General features: G+C 37.9%; 1 protein-coding gene and 1 long non-coding RNA gene across 2 annotated transcripts; both read right to left on the reverse strand.

Annotated features, from left to right (window-relative positions):
• On the reverse strand, positions 7–468 carry LOC110271390. The gene is made up of 3 exons (XR_002362095.1): positions 389–468; positions 187–305; positions 7–56 (listed from the first exon to the last, which is right to left on the reverse strand). It is a non-coding gene; the product is annotated as an uncharacterized LOC110271390 (long non-coding RNA).
• On the reverse strand, positions 700–11,663 carry LOC110266092 (protein MAINTENANCE OF MERISTEMS-like). The gene is made up of 4 exons (XM_021109951.1): positions 11,462–11,663; positions 11,004–11,352; positions 1,005–1,073; positions 700–790 (listed from the first exon to the last, which is right to left on the reverse strand). Exons 1-4 carry the CDS (start codon positions 11,661–11,663, stop codon positions 700–702), a joined length of 711 nt encoding a protein of 236 aa, XP_020965610.1.

Below are 17,782 nucleotides of genomic sequence, written 5' to 3' on the forward strand. Positions count from 1 at the left end.
TGGGGGAAGCGTGGGTGTGCTTTCTTCAAGTTGTTGGGGGGAGGGGTTCAGGAGTGCTGCACGGTTACATAAAATTAATCATGTTATAAAAAAACTAGTCAGGGATCAATCGTGAAAATATACACCCCAACAGGGGCAATATACACCCAAACTGTAACCAAATACACACCCAAGACTATTTCTTACCTTTTGTAGTTCCTTCAATTTGTAGCACAGAGGTTGGTTCATTTTCTGTCTCAGGTGTTTCTTCAATTTTCAGCATAGTGGTTGTTTGGGACAATGGTAGACAAACTTGAATCGGAACTCTAAACAAGAAGAAAAATAAAAGGTTAACAAAGCCTCCGAAAATAAAAAGGTTATAAGGTTGAAATTTTCTTGAAAAACTCACATTGCAAGCACTTCGGACTGTGTCTCTTCCCTCACAACCATCATATTCTCTTCAGCCGGCTCACTGGCTGACTCTTCAACCCCACTCAACCTAAAATACACCCTAAGAAAGTCAAAAATACACCCGAAGCATTCAAAAGAAAGACAGGCTTTGTTTTTTGAGAGCTTACATACTTTCAGTTTTTACTTTTTTTTCCTGTCTTTTTTTCTCGAATAAAACAATAAATGGCTTTTTTTTCTAAAAAAAATATATACAGAATTAAAAGTAGAAGGTAATAAAAGAACAGAAGCAACGGTTATTTGAAAGAGAAATTACATGCTCTCTGCCAGTTTGTTTACGCTACTTTGGTCTGTGTGTCCTTGAGAGGAGGGATCATCACTTCCCAAGTTTACGTCCAGTATTCTAAACATAATAGAGTACATGTTATTCACAAAAAATACCATACTGTTAAATCAGGATAACAAGATTTTATTAAATAAAGTTTCTTACGTTTCAGATGAGACATAGTGACCTTCCGTCGATCGCAGGTCAGCTTCCTTCTCCCTGCGAAACAAGAAACAATTATTAGCAAAGAAAACACCCTAAAATCTACAATATACGCCCCAACAAGACATACCCCTGTGCAGCAGATTTTTCATTGTTTTCCCTTAAGAATTCATCTAAATCTTCAGTTCCAATTTCAGATCTGACAGTACATGAATAAAAGAACAAGTTAACAAATATAATTTTGATGATAGATGGTAATATAGCTTAGAAAGTACTGTACCCATGATAGGATTGAGCTTGCTCAGGAGATGAATCCTCAACAATGACTTTTTTCTTTTTTGGATTGTGTCCTGGGGAGAAAAAATAAGTATGAATCAGAAATACAAAATTAATTTGATCACAAAATACTATCCAAAGAATTGCTTACTTTTTTGGTGTTCTTTGAGTCTTTTTCTTTGTTTTTTGCTTCTCCACTGGTGATGATTGATGCATGGAAACTTGTCTCTCAACAAAATTTCCTTCAGCAAGTATACCGAATTGTCGTCAAGTAAAAACTCACAATAGAGTGAGGTCGAATCCCACAGGGATTGATTGGTCAAGCAACTTTAATTAGAGGAATGTTCTAGTTGAGCAAAGCAGAAATTTGAGTTGAGTAATTGCAGGAAATTAAATGGCGGGAAAGTAAATAGCAGAAAATGTAAATGCTGGAAATAAATGGCAGAATGTAAAGGGCGGAAGGTAAACTGCAGAATCTTAAATGGGGATTTAGGAAGATGAGCATAAAAGTAAATGGCAGATAATAAAGAGAATGGGTAAGATCAGAAATGGGAAATTCATTGGGCTCAGGAGATGTTGTATTCTCCAGATCAAGTTCATTCTCATCTCTTCCTCAATCAATGCATTCATTCATCTCCTTGGCAATCTTAAGTGATTGGATTCCAATTCCTTGGCAACCCAATCACTCTAAACTTGAACAATTGCCCAATTCCTTGATTTAGTTGTTCATGAGAAGAGATGAAGTATGGTCACTAATTATACCACATGCATTCCCAAATCAAAGTATTGGTAGGATTATATGTCACTATATCCATCCAAACCCCAATTTGGTCCAACATGAGAAAGCATTTCTAGCATGATCTCTTCATTCCTCTTCCAAGGTTCCGAAGAGATCCAAGTATGAATAGCTTCTTTTCCAAGACAACTATCCAATTGGATGAAGATTGAAAGCTCTTGCAGAGAGAAAGTGAGTCAGGCATGGTAGCAAGTTAGTTAGGACATTCGTGGTGTTAACGTTAAGTGTGAATTTGGGTTCGAAGACGTTAGTGACGATAACCTTTTTCATTAACGCTCCAAACCTTTAGTGACTTACGTTAACTTCAACGTTAGTGGCACTAACGTGACCACTAACGTTGGCTTTTGGTCCTTCGCAAACGTTATTGGCATTCACCTTTTCCAATAATGTTGCTCCTTGCATCTTTTCCCCACATTAGTGATCCACGTTAGTGTAACTAACGTGGCCCTTAACGTGGGCATGCCTAAGCTTTGAGAGCGTTAGTGACACTTACCTTTGTCACTAACGCTTCAAATGCCCCTTCTTCCCACATTAGTGCCTCACGTTAATTGCATTAATGTGACCACTAACGTGGTATTGCCATCTCCAATGTTAGTGACAAAGGTGAGTGTCACTAACGTTGGCCTATCATGCTTAGCTCCACGTTACTCTTCATGTTTGTGGTCTTAACATGACCACTAACGTGGGCACTATTGGCTTAGTCCAACGTTAGTGACAAAGGTGAGTGTCACTAACGTTGGCGATTGCTTTCTCCTCCCACGTTAGAGTTCACGTTAATTGGATTAACGTGACTCTTAACGTGGCTAAATGTGCCTTTTTGGAACGTTAGTGGCATTCATTTTTACCACTAACGTTGGAGCTCTCCTTCTCCTCTACGTTAGCTACCACGTTAATGTAGTTAACGTGGCAACTAACGTGGGCTATGATGGCTTCGAAGGCGTTATTGGCGATCACTTTTTCCATTAACGCTACAAGCTTCTTCCCATTTCACGTTAGTGGTCACGTTAATCAGACTAACGTGGCTGCTACCGTGGCTCTTCCTTGCTTCCTTTGTCCTGAAATCAAGCAGATAAAGTGCATCAAAGCTCTGTTCAAGTCATGAGATCATGCACTATCCATTTTATCATTCAATTCATGCATAATTCTCATGAAATCATTCAAAATTCACAATGTTTGCTTGAATCAAGATGTAAGTGTACTTTCATCCAAAACTTGCTTATTTACTAAGAAAATGCATGAAACTACCCTAAAATAATAAAGAAAAGGTTAGTGGAACTGGCCAAAATGCCCTGGCATCACAACACCAAACTTAAAGTTTGCTTGTCCCTAAGCAAGTACTGAAACATAAGAATGATGAATGAAAGAACAAGAGAAACAAGTTCTTATTATAGAAGTAAAGTTCTTGGTTTATGGGATTTCATGCATAGTAACTTAGGTTCATTCCTTTACTGGTTTCCAGGTCCTCATCATGCTCTTGAATACTTGTTTGATTGCATCCTATGAGATCTTTATTCCTTGATATCCCTTTCTTTTCAGGGTTTATTACATTCTTAGGCTAAGTACTCTGTGAGGGGGCAACTCTTTAAAATAAGCTTTCAGCCAACACTCCCGAGCCAGTTGGTTCAAGGTGTTAGGTGTTGAAACACCCCTAAGGACTTACTCCCTCAAGTCTCTCTTCTCCATACATGCACACCACAAGCATATGGTTTATTATTTTCTTTTACTTGAGGTCTTGGTGTCCAGCATCTCTTTGGATCACTAAATGTTCTGTAGCAAGGTTGCTCTTAATAGTGGATTTTCAGTTGATAATCCCGGGTTAGTTAACCCAAGTTACCAAGTGATGAAGCACTCCAGAGAACTTATTCATCCAAGCAGATCCTTTGCACAGGAACACCACAGACACATCCCTCAAGATTTAAACCCTTGGTGCCTAGCCTTATTTCTTATTATTTTTCTTTCTTTTTCAAACTCTTATTATTCTTTCTCTTTTTCTTATTGGGGTCTTGTTGTTTAGATAGTCTCATAGAATGTGCTTCAAGCATGTAATTCAATACACATGAGTGTCCTTATACCTTATAGGTGATCCAACTTAGCTAATCTATTACCATCCACAAACCTTGAGGACTTACTCCATAAGATGAACCCCACTCTGGTTTTTCATAACATTTTCTTTTATTTTACCTTAAAGGACAAGCATACAATTAAGCAAGGTGAAAGTGAAAACAAGTGACTTGGACCAACACACATATGACAAAAGTAAAGAAAACAAACACTAGATTCTAGTGACTTAAACTAAAGAGTAACTATTAACAGGGCACATTCAGACTTCCAATTTGAGCATTCCTAAGCAAATGGAATCAAGTAGCAACACAACCTTTTGGTGGTGACTTCTGGCTCTCCCTTTGTTGTCATCATCCATAGCTTTTGCATCCTTCTTCGCCTCCTTGGATCACGGTGCACCGTTTTTCTAGAAGATTGATTGAATTTCTGCAAAGTTATTGGAAGTTGCTTGTTCCCAAAGCACTTGGAAACTAGTTAGCATGCATGTATGCTTGTGAATTTCTGAACTCAATTTGGTGTGTGAACACCAAACTTAGTTCCTTGCTTAATGCAACAGATTGAATACATGCAGAGAACCTCATGTGCTTTTATTAATAAAACAACTATGGACTAGAAACTAAACTATTGTTCAGTGGTTTTCCTGATTGGTTGGGCTAGCAACTTGTCATTGAAGAGGTGTAGTGTGATTCTAACTGAAATCTTTGGTGAAACACCAAACTTAGAATTACACAATCATTCTTGGATTGTTTTGGTGTGAAACACCAAACTTAGCTCCTCACAATACAGGGGAAACTACTTGTAACTTTTATTGAAATGATCATGAAAAGAAAACTACCTTAGGTTGGGTTGCCTCCCAACGAAGTGCTCTTTTAGCGTCGCTACCTCGACATTTGGCCTTTGTCAGGGTGGTTGGTAGTGCTTCAAATCTTCCCCTCTTGCAGTGAATCTGTCTCCATTGGCTTTGTTAAGAAGCTCCACATGTTCCAAGGACAGAATTTTGCTGATGGTGTATACTTGAGGCAGCTGAGATGGGATGATGGGGAGATGAGGTGGGATAGGTGGTAGATAAGCAGATACCACTTCATCTTCTAGAGAGAAATCTTCTGTAGGGATCTTCTTGTTCCTCCATCCCCTTGGTGCCTTCTTCATTGTTTCTTTTAATGCTCTCCTTCTCCTTGTGGCTTCTTTTCCCAGGGAGATTTTGTTGTTGATCTCATATGACTCTGGTGGTTTTAGCTCCTCTTGGGTTTCCTTTAGCTGTGGTGGCTTTTGATTGTATTGCTTGTCACCCAAAGGGATTCCCAGGGTTATTGTTTGTGCTTTGGTGCTTGTTTCTTCCACCAGTGCCTTATTCTGATCCTCCTTTGATTCCTTGTTTTCTTGATCTGCTTCTTGTGAGGGTTTGAAGACTTTGAAGGTAAGTTGTTCATCGTGTATCCTCAGTATTGGCTCTCCTCGCTCCACATCTATAAGTGCTCTGGCTGTAGCTAGGAATGGTCTTCCCAATATTATTGGATGGAGGTAACTCTCTTCCATTTCCAATAGACAAAGTCTGTGGGAAGGAAGTAGTTCCCAACCTTTACCAACACGTTTTCAACCACTCCTACTGCTTGTTTTTGAGTTTTATCAGCCAGCCTGATGACTATGTCTGTGGGCATTAGCTCATTGATCTGCAACTTCTTCATGAGGGATAGAGGCATTAAATTAATGCTTGCTCCCAGATCACAGAGTCCCTTATCAATCACTGTTTCTCCTATGGCACAGAGGATGTGAAAACTCCCTGGATCCTTTCTTTTTGTAGGCAACTCTGGTTGAATGAGAGCACTGCACTCCTTATTCATCACTATTGTTTGCCCTCCTTTGAGTGAGCTTTTCCTAGTCAGCAGCTCCTTCATGCACTTAATGTATGAGGGCATTTATTGGAGAGCCTTGATGAATGGTATATTTACATGGAGAGATGCAAACATGTCGAGAAACTTTGAGTATATTCTCTTTTCTACACCACCCTTGAGTCTTTGGGGAAAAAGGTGCATTAAGGTTCAGAATCTCCTTCTGTGTAGTTTTGGTTTCTTGGTTACTCTCTTCTTGTTTCTCTGCTGAAGTATCTCCAGAGTGTTCTAAAGGTTTGTTCAGCTCTTCCTCAGTCTCCTATCACTTATAGTGACCATCTTGCATTCTTCCCATCTCACTTTCTTTGCTTCACCTCTCGGGTTTTTCTCCGTGTCACTTGGGAAGCTGTCAGTAGGTTTGGGAATCTTCTCAGAGAGGTATCCCACTTGAAATTCCAGCCTCTTGATGGTGTCTCCCTGGATTTTGATATTGGCTCACACCTCCTCCTTGAACACCTTGTTGTCTTGGATTTCCTGGCATATGCCTTCAAGTAGAGTCTTAATCCTTGAGAGTCTATCTTCGGATGATGGTGAGTTGAGATTGGAGGGATGAGAAGGGCCATTTTGGTTTTGATATGGATGTTGAGAGGTATTGTTAGGTGCGTGCTGATATGATCTCTGTGTGGAATGTTGGTGAGCTGCATTGTTGTTAGGGTTATGACATCTCTGATCTTGGCTTTGATCTTGTTGATTTTCCCACCCAAAGTTTGGGTGGTTCCTCCAACTAGGATTATAAGTTTCGGAGTATGGATCATGGGTCTGCCTAGGTGAATTCCCAATGTAGTTGGCTTGTTCCTGGTCACCCTCATCCTCTGCATTCACTCCTTCTTGAGCTGCTGATGAGGTGGTGACTACTGCTACCTGGTTCCTTTCCATCTTCTTGGTAAGGTCAGCCAGCTGCTTGGTGATCATCTTGTTTTGAGCCAGCAGCGCGTCCATATTGTTCAACTCCATCACTCCTCTAGTATTGCTCCTTTCAGAAGCATAGAAGTAATCATTCTCAACTACAATCTCAATGACATCTATGGCTTCTTCAATGGTCTTCTTCTTGTTCAGAGATCCCCGGATGAGTGGTCTACTGCCTTCTTTGATTCGTAAGAAAGACCCTCATAAAAAATATGTAATTGCACCCATTCATTGAACATATCTGGTGGGCACCTTCTTGTTAAGTCCTTAAACCTTTCCCATGCTTCATAGAGAGTTTCACCATCTTGTTGCATGAAGGTTTGCACCTCAGCTCTTAACCTGTTGATTCTTTGAGGAGGGTATAATCTTGCCAAGAATTTGTTCACCACCTCTTTCCAGGTTGTCAGACGCTCCTTCGGGAAGGATTTCAGCCATTTAGCTGCTTTATCCTTGAGTGAGAAGGGGAACAAAAGCAGTCTATAAGTGTCAGGATGAACACCATTAGACTTTACAGTATCACATATCCTTAGAAAAGTGGTGAGATGTTGATTGGGGTCTTCTTGGGCACTTCCTCTGAATGCACAGTTGTTTTGGACTAGGGTGATGAGCTGGGGCTTCAGTTCAAAGTTATTGGCATGTATGATTGGCTTTTGGATGCTACTTCCACAGTTTCCTGGGTTTGGATTGATGTAAGAGCCTAGAACTCTTCTCTCTTGCCCAGCATGATTCACTGGACCTTCTCTGCCATGGTTGTGAGCCTCTTCTTCATGGTGGTTCTCCATATTCTCCTCCATGTCCAGTTTAAAATACTCTTCCTCCTCCTCAGCACCAACGACTCCCTTTTCTCTTGCTTCCCTCCTTAATCTAAGGAAGGTCCTCTCAGGTTCGGAATCAAAGGAAGTTGAAGCCCCACTTCTTCTACCTGTCATACAACCAACAAGGCAAAAAGTAAGAAAGAAATTGAATGAAGAAATTACTCTTGTTAGGAATGCTGTTAGTGTGAGTGGTGCAATATATCAAACAGTTAGTGGGTTGGTTAACTGACTTGTAATTAATGACGAAAAACACAACAAATGGGTAACGGATAAAGGAAAGAAAATAACTGAAACTGAAAGTAAATCACTCAAATGGAATTAATACAGAACAAAAGAAAAAAATGCTCAATCTAGTTATCCTCCAACTTAATCATTGTCGATACAAAATCAATCCCCGGCAACGGCACCATACACTTGATGCATGGAAACTTGTCTCTCAACAAAATTTCCTGCGGCAAGTATACCGAATTGTCCTCAAGTAAAAACTCACAATAGAGTGAGGTCGAATCCCACAGGGATTGATTGGTCAAGCAACTTTAATTAGAGGAATGTTCTAGTTGAGCGAAGCAGAAATTTGAGTTGAGTAATTGTAGGAAATTAAATGGCGGAAAAGTAAATAGCAGAAAATGTAAATGCTGGAAATAAATGGCAGAATGTAAAGCGCAAAAGGTAAACTGCAGAATCTTAAATGGGGATTTGGGAAGATGAGCATAAAAGTAAATGGCAGATAATAAAGAGAATGGGTAAGATCAGAAATGGGGGATTCATTGGCCTCAGGAGATGTTGTATTCTCCGGATCAAGTTCATTCTCATCTCTTCCTCAATCAATGCATTCATTGATCTCCTTGGCAATCTTAAGTGATTGGATTCCAATTCCTTGGCAACCCAATCTCTCTAAACTTGAATAATTTCCCAATTCCTTGATTTAATTGCTCATGAGAAGAGATGAAGTATGGTCACTGATTATACCATATGCATTCCCAAATCAAAGTATTGGTAGGATTATATGTCACTATATCCATCCAAACCCCAATTTGGTCCAACATGAGAAAGCATTTCTAGCATGATCTCTTCATTCCTCTTCCAAGGTTTCGAAGAGATCCAAGTATGAATAACTTCTTTTCCAAGACAACTATCCAATTGGATGAAGATTGAAAGATTTCTAGTAAAATCAAGAGAAAAGAAAGAAGAAGAATAATGAAAACTATTATTGATCCAACAAATTACAACAGAGCTCCCTAACCCAATGAAAAGGGGTTTAGTTGTTCATAGCTCTGGAAATGGAAGGTGAAAATGAAAAGTACATTCTGAAATTAAATCTAAAAGTTGCAGAGAAAGTAAAATATACAGAGTGTAGTTCTCCAAAATGCCAAACTCCTTACTAGTTCAAAACTACTCCTATATATACTACTCTTCTGATCTTCTAGTTGGCTCTTCAAGTCTTGGATATGGGTCTTTGGATCTTTAGTTGAAGCAGTTACGGTATTCAGTGGGCTTAGCTTTGCTTGCAGAGAGAAAGTGAGTCAGGCATGGTAGCAAGTTAGTTAAGACGTTAGTGGTGTTAACGTTAAGTGTGAATTTGGGTTCGAAGACGTTAGTGACGATAACCTTTTTCACTAACGCTCCAAACCTTTAGTGACTTACGTTAACTTCAATGTTAGTGGCACTAACGTGATGACTAACGTTGGCTTTTGGTCCTTCGCAAACGTTATTGGCATTCACCTTTTCCAATAACGTTGCTCCTTGCATCTTTTCCCCACGTTAGTGATCCACGTTAGTGTAACTAACGTGGCCCTTAACGTGGGCATGCCTAAGCTTCGAGAGCGTTAGTGACACTTACCTTTGACACTAATGCTTCAAACGCCCCTTCTTCCCATGTTAGTGCCTCACGTTAATTGCATTAACGTGACCACTAATGTGGTGGTGATTGCCATCTCCAACGTTAGTGACAAAGGTGAGTGTCATTAACGTTGGCCTATCATGCTTAGCTCCACGTTACTCTTCACGTTAGTGGTCTTAACGTGACCACTAACGTGGGCACTATTGGCTTAGTCCAACGTTAGTGACAAAGGTGAGTGTCACTAACGTTGGCGATTGCTTTCTCCTCCCACGTTAGAGTTCACGTTAATTGGATTAACATGACTCTTAACGTAGCTAAATGTGCCTTTTTGGAACGTTAGTGACATTCACTTTTACCACTAACGTTGGAGCTCTGCTTCTCCTCTACGTTAGCTACCACGTTAATGTAGTTAACGTGGCAAGTAACGTGGGCTATGATGGCTTCGAAGGCGTTATTGGCGATCACTTTTTCCGTTAATGCTACAAGCTTCTTCCCATTCCACGTTAGTGGTCACGTTAATCAGACTAACATGGCTGCTACCGTGGCTCTTCCTTGCTTCGTTTGTCCTGAAATCAAGCAGATAAAGTGCATCAAAGCTCTGTTCAAGTCATGAGATCATGCACTATCCATTTTATCATTCAATTCATGTATAATTCTCATGAAATCATTCAAAATTCACAATGTTTACTTGAATCAAGATGTAAGTGTACTTTCATCCAAAACTTGCTTATTTACTAAGAAAATGCATGAAACTACCCTAAAATAATAAAGAAAAGGTCAGTGGAACTAGCCAAAATGCCCTGGCATCAATGATTCTTTGCATCTATAAGTTAATAAGAGACACTCTGTTAATACATGAAATCTTGATAATAAACCCAAAGGAAAGGAGTAATAATTTCAGAACATTACTCATCAGTTGATTCAGATTCTGAATCAGAATCCTCCTGAATCTTCTTTCTTTTTTTGGACTCCATTCTTGAAGGCAAACAATCATTATTTAAAAACATACTAAAAGGGATAAAATACACCCAAATGAATGCACAAAATACACCCAACTTGATAAAGAAAATACACCCAACTTGATAAACAAAATACATCCAAGTATGTTACTTACTTTTTGACTTTTCGGGAGGGTTGTTTTCTTGTTGAATCCTCTGAGTCTTCTTCAGTCTCAGACTCAGAGGTAGAATGGTCATTTTTAGTTATTTCAGTCTCAGATGATGATGTTGAACTTGCCTTCCTTTTTTTTGTTTTTTTGGTTTCTTTTTTTTTTTTATCTTTTTTCTTTATTTCTTTCATTTTTTCCTTTGTTTCGGCCATCTTTACAATCCCCTGAAACATTAGAAATTTTAGTTAGCAACATTCAGGTAAATAAAATACACCCAAGATATTTTGTTCACTTACCATATGTTCCTCCATTTCTGCCCTCATTCTTTCGACCAACTGCTCTCTAGTCCAGTTGGCAATCCAGGGTTCTGGAGGTCTTTCTGCCCTCTTCTTGTCTTTATTTTTTGATTGATGAAAGTAAACTATCATCAGGGCAAACAGGCAGCCGTCAATTGCCTTTTTCTTTTTCAGATTGTAATTTGTTATGCCCTTGATGATAAAATTCAAAACATGTGCTCCCCAATTCTGCTCTGTTATTGTGTCCATCTTGAAAATTGGTGCCAGGTGCACATGTGAGATTTTGTTTATTGTTGTTGGTAACAGAAACGCCATCTGTATATAGAGGATGAAAATCCTCTTGAACATGAGGCGATCCTGTTCATTACCAACGCCAATAGTCATCATCTCATCTGTCAAATTTTTGAGGGTCTTACCCTGGAATCTTCTAAAAATTTGTTTGTCGTCTTCAGAAAGATCCTTATAATTGACTTTCTGAGGAAATAGATCTCCTACAAAAAGGAAAACAACATAGTATAAAAATCAGTTCAAATACACCCAAGCATCAATTGAAATACACCTGAATATGGCTCATATACACCTATGTTTGTAGCGAGTTACCTAATGCATTGATGCCAAGCGCAGCCCCTATTATTTTTTGTCTTACTTTAAACGAACCGTAGCCAGTTTCTAGTCTGTTTTCTCCTAATTTAAAGGAGTTAGCCAACTCCCTTAATATTTGGTGATGCACCTTTAGCGGCGGGATGTGCATCAGGCCACCAAATCCCAAATCTCTAACAATTGTTTTCTTCTCCTCGCTCATATTTCTGAATTTCTCACTCAACAAATGTCGCACACTTAAGGTCTTTGGTTTGCTGTAAACAAAGCAAAATTATAGTCAGATATATTTCTATTATATAAAACTGATTTGATCTAAGACATATATTTGTTCTTACATTTTTTCCAGCTTAGTTTCTGCCTGTCATTTTTTCTGAAATGAAAAATACATCCATAGATATCAGTCAGATATACCCATAGATATCAGTCAGATATCACTCAAACATGCATAAATTTACAAGGTCAAGAAACATTACAAGGTCAAGCAATATACACCCATGGACAAGCAAATATTAGAACAGTTGCAACTGTTGACTATATTACAGTATATTAGTTCAAAAATATACACCCAACAAATTATGCCATATACACCTACAAATTACTCCATATACACCCACCAAATTACGCAATATACTCCCAAACATCAGTTACGAGAAGAACTAGAACAAGAAGAACAGTAAAACCTAGAACAACTAAGAAGAATAGTAAAACCTAGAACCAAGAAGAATAGTAAAACCTAGAACAAGAAGAACATTAAAAACAATAAAATGAGAGCTAGAACAAGAAGAACAGTAAAACGTAGAAAAATGTAGAAGACCAGTAAAACCTAGTGATGAGATAACTTTTGCGTGGTCTGAAAATTTGCGGATAAATCCTCGTTGCAAGTATAGTTTCTAAACCTTCAAAAGTTCTTTCATACAAACGTTTGGTTGTCACAAGTAACAAACCCCTTTTTAAATTGATAACCGAGTATTTAAACCTCGGGTCGTCTTCTCAAGGAATTGCAGGGAGGTATGTTCTTATTATTGGTTATGTGTTTGTAAATTGGGGTTTTGAAGTTTGGGCAATGGGCACAGGTATATTTAAATGACAAGTAAAATAAATTAATAATAATAAAATCTCTTGGCAAGGTATGAAGAACTGGAAGTCCTATCTTGGTTATCCTTCTCAATTGTAATGAGAAACGGATTTTTCTCCCACTTTGTTAACCTCTAACTATGAAGGTAAGTTAAGTGGATGAATTGATTTTTATTCCTCATGTCCTAGTCTTTCCTTGGGAAAGGCTAGAGTTATTGGAACTCGAATTAATTCTTGAAGAATTTCAATTTTCAGTCAACAATGAGTTTGATAACTCAAGTGTCTCCAATGACTCAACCAAAGCCAAAAGGGAAAAATTTAAATTATTTATATAATAAATAAAAGAAAGCAATTATAATTCTAAAATACCTCAATTAGCACTAATAAAGATATCAAATGTAACATGGAAGAGTTCATAAATTAAATTAGAAAAAAAAATAAAAGGAACATTGAACCTATGATTGAGAAGCACTTCCAAAACTAAGAGAAATCCTAAATCCTAATCCTAAGAGAGAGGAGAGAACCTCTCTCTTTAAAAACTACATCTAAATCCTAATATTGTGAATATGAAAAGCTTTTTTTATGAATGGATGAATTCCTCCACTTTATAGCCTCTAATCTGTGTTTTCTGGGTCGAGAACTGGGTCAGAAACAACCCAGAATTCGCTGGTTGTGAATTCAAACATGCTGAATTTCCGTCACTGCGATGCATCTGCATGGAGCATGCGGTCGCGTTGCCTAGCGTCAGGGCAATGATGAGCGGATAATTTATACGCTTTTTGGCATTGTTTTTAGTATATTTTTAGTAGAATCTAGTTACTTTTAGGGATGTTTTTAATAAATTTTATGTTAAATTCACATTTCTGGACTTTACTATGAGTTTGTGTGTTTTTCTGTGATTTCAGGTATTTTCTGGCAGAAATTGAGGGACCTGAGCAAAAATCAGATTCAGAGGTTGAAGAAGGACTGCTGATGCTGTTGGATTCTGACCTCCCTGCACTCAAAATGGATTTTCTGGAGCTACCCAACTCAAAATGGCGCGCTTCCAATTGTGTTGGAAAGTAGACATCCAGGGCTTTCCAGCAATATATAATAGTCCATACTTTGTTCAAGTTTAGATGATGCAAACTGGTGTTCAACGCCAGCTCTCTGCCCAATTCTGGAGTTCAGCGCCAGAAATGGATCAAAAACCAGAGTTGAACGCCAGAAATGGATCCAAACCTGGCGTTCAACTCCACAAATGGCCTCTGCACGTGGAAAGTTAAAGCTCATCCCAAGTACACACCAAGTGGGCCCCGAAAGTGGATTTAGGCATCAATTAGTTATTTCTGTAAACCCTAGTGACTAGTTTATTATAAATAGGACCTTTTGCTATTGTATTAGACATCTTTGGACGCCTGGTTCTTACATCAGAGGGGCTGGCCATTCGGCCATGCCTGGACCTTTCACTTATGTATTTTTAACGGTAGAGTTTCTACACTCCATAGATTAAGGTGTGGAGCTCTGCTGTTCCTCAAAGATTAATGCAAAGTACTACTGTTTTCTATTCAATTCATCTTATTTCGCTTCTAAGATATTCATTCGCTCTTCAACCTCAATGTGATGAACGTGACAATCATCATCATTCCCTATGAACGCGTGCCTGACAACCACTTCCGTTCTACCTTCGACTGAATGAGTATCTCTTAGATCTCTTAACCAGAATCTTTGTGGCGTAAGCTAGAATGATGGCGGCATTCAAGAGAATCCGGAAGGTCTAAACCTTGTCTGTGGTATTCCGAGTAGGATTCAATGAATGAATAACTGTGACGAGCTCCAAACTCGTGATTGCTAGGCGTAGTGACAGACGCAAAAGGATAGTAAATCCTATTCCAGCAGGATCAAGAACCGACAGATGAATAGCCGTGCCGTGACAGGATGCGTTGACTATTTTCACTGAGAGGATAAGATGAAGCCATTGACAAGGGTGATGCCTCCAGACGATTAGCCGTGTCGTGACAGGGCATTTGGATCATTTTCCCGAGAGAAGACCGAAAGTAGCCATTGACAATGGTGATGTATCACATAAAGCCAGCCATGGAAAGGAGTAAGACTGATTGGATGAAGATAGCAAGAAAGCAGAGGTTCAGAGGAACGAAAGCATCTCTATTCACTTATCTGAAATTCTCACCAATGATTTACATAAGTATTTCTATCCTTTATTCTATGTTTATTTAATTATTATTCGAAAACACCATTATCAATTTATATCTGCCTGACTGAGATTTACAAGGTGACCATACCTTGCTTCATACCAACAATCTCCGTGGGATTCGACCCTTACTCACGTAAGGTATTACTTGGACGACCCAGTGCACTTGCTGGTTAGTTGTGCGAAGTTGTGAACCATGGTATTGGCATCATGTTTTTGGCGCCATTACCAGGGAAAGAAAGAGCAATGAATTTTACATAATCAAAGTGTAATCACAACTTCAGCGCACCAAGTTTTTGGCGCCGTTGCCGGGGATTGTTCGAGTTTGGACAACTGACGGTTCATCTTCTAGAGTTTCATGAAGCATGTTAAAGCCTGGCTGGCTGTAAAGCCATGTCTACTACGACTGTAGGGCATGTTAGGCGTGTCATGTCTGGATTACATACTAAAGCTTGGCTGGCTATTAAGCCATGCCTGACCCTTTGATTGGAGCTTTAGAGCATAAGATTCATGGAATTCATATTAAAGATTTTGAAATCCTTATTTTTGTTTTTCAAATAATTTTCGAAAAAATACAAAAAAAAATAGAAAATCATAAAAATCAAAAATATTTTCTGTGTTCTTGTTTGAGTCTTGAGTCATGTTATAAGTTTGGTGTCAATTGCATGTGCATCTTGCATTTTTCGAAAATTTTCATGCATTCATAGTGTTCTTCATGATCTTCAAGTTGTTCTTGGTAAGTCTTCTTGCTTGATCTTTACATTTGCATGTTTTGTGTCTTTTCTTGTTTTTCATATGCATTCTTGAATTCTTAGTGCCTAAGCATTAAAGAATTCTAAGTTTGGTGTCTTGCATATTTTCTTTGCATTAAAAATTTTTCAAAAATATGTTCTTGGTGTTCATCATGATCTTCATAGTGTTCTTGGTGTTCATCTTGACATTCATAACATTCTTGCATGCATCACATGTTTTGATCTAAAATTCTCATGCATTGCATCATTTTTCTTGTTTTTCTCTCTCATCATAAAAATTCAAAAATCAAAAAAATATATTTCCCTTTTTCTCTCTCATAAATTCGTAAATTAGATTTGACTTTTCAAAAATTTTTAAAATCTAGTTGTTTTTATGAGTCAAATCAAATTTTCAATTTAAAAATCTTATCTTTTCAAAATCTTTTTCAAAAATCAAATCTTTTTCATTTGTCCTAGTTATTTTAGAAAATTCCAAAAATTTTTCAAAAAAATCTTTTTTTTATTTTTATTACATAATTTTCGAAAATAACATCATCAATTAATGTTTTGATTCAAAAATTTCAAGTTTGTTACTTGCTTGTTAAGAAAGATTCAAACTTTGAGTTCTAGAATCATATCTTGTGATTCCTTGTGAATCAAGTCATTAATTGTGATTTTAAAAATCAAATCTTTTTCAAAACTAATTTCAATCATATCTTTTCAAAAATATCTTCTTACCTTATCTTTTTCAAAAATTGATTTCAAAATATCTTCTCTAACTTCCTAACTTCTTATCTTTTCAAAATTTGTTTCAACTAACTAACTAACTTTTTGTTTGTTTCTTATCTTTTTCAAAACCACCTAACTACTCTCTTTCTCACTCTAATTTTCGAAAATATCTCCCTCTTTTTCAAAATTTCTTTTTAATTAAACTAATTATTTTATTTATTTGAATTTTTGAAAAACTACTAACCTTTTTCAAAAACTATTTTCGAAAATCACTAACTCTTTGTTTTAGAAAAAAATGTTTTTCGAAAATTCTTCTCCCTCATCCCCTTCTATTTATTTATTCATCTACTAATACCTCTCTTCATCTCACATCACTGCTCCTATCCTTACCTTTGTGTTTGGATTCTTCATTCTTCTTCACCCCTATTCTTTTTCTTCTTCTACTAACAATAAAGAACCTCTTTACTGTGACATAGAGAATTCCTCTTCTTTTCTTTTTCTCTTCTCTTTCTTATGAGCAGGGACAGAGAAAAAGGCATTCTTGTTGAAGCTGATCCAGAACCTGAAAGGACTATGAAGAGAAAATTAAGAGAAGCTAAATTACAACAATCCAGAGACAACTTGATTGAAAATTTCGAACAAGTAAAGGAGATGGCAGCCGAACCCAACAACAATGCAAGGAGAATGCTTGGTGACTTTACTGCACCAAATTCCAATTTACATGGAAGAAGCATCTCCATGATGAATCCCTCTATGAAGCTTGGGAAAGATACAAACAGTTGACCAAAAAGTGTCCTTCTGACATGCTTTCAGAATGGACCATCCTGGATATATTCTATGATGGTTTATCTGAGTTATCAAAGATGTCATTGGATACTTCTGCAGGAGGATCCATTCACCTAAAGGAAACGCCTGCAGAAGCTCAAGAACTCATTGACATGGTTGCTAATAACCAGTTCATGTACACTTCTGAGAGGAATCCTGTGAGTAATGGGACGCCTATGAAGAAGGGAGTTCTTGAAATTGATACTCTGAATGCCATATTGGCTCAGAACAAAATATTGACTTAGCAAGTCAATATGATTTCTCAGAGTCTGAATGGAATGCAAGCTGCATCCAACAGTACTCAAGAGGCATCTTCTGAAGAAGAAGCTTATGATCCTGAGAACCCTGCAATAGCAGAGGTGAATTACTTAGGTGAACCTTATGGAAACACCTATAACTCATCATGGAGAAATCATCCAAATTTCTCATGGAAGGATCAAAAGCCTCAACAAGGCTTTAATAATGGTGGAAGAAACAGGTTTAACAATAATAAACCCTCTCCATCATCCACTCAGCAACAGACAGAGAATTCTGAGCAGAATCCATCTAGCTTAGCAAATCTAGTCTCTGATCTATCTAAGGCCACTGTGAGCTTCATGAATGAAACAAGGTCTTCCATTATAAATTTGGAAGCACAAGTAGGCCAGCTGAGTAAAAGGATCACTGAAATCCCTCCTAGCACTCTCCCAAGCAATACAGAAGAAAATCCAAAAGGAGAGTGCAAGGCCATTAACATAACCAAAATGGCCGAACCCAATAAGGGAGAGGAGG

This window comes from Arachis ipaensis, chromosome B01, assembly GCF_000816755.2.
Source record: "Arachis ipaensis cultivar K30076 chromosome B01, Araip1.1, whole genome shotgun sequence".
NCBI lineage: Eukaryota > Viridiplantae > Streptophyta > Magnoliopsida > Fabales > Fabaceae > Arachis > Arachis ipaensis.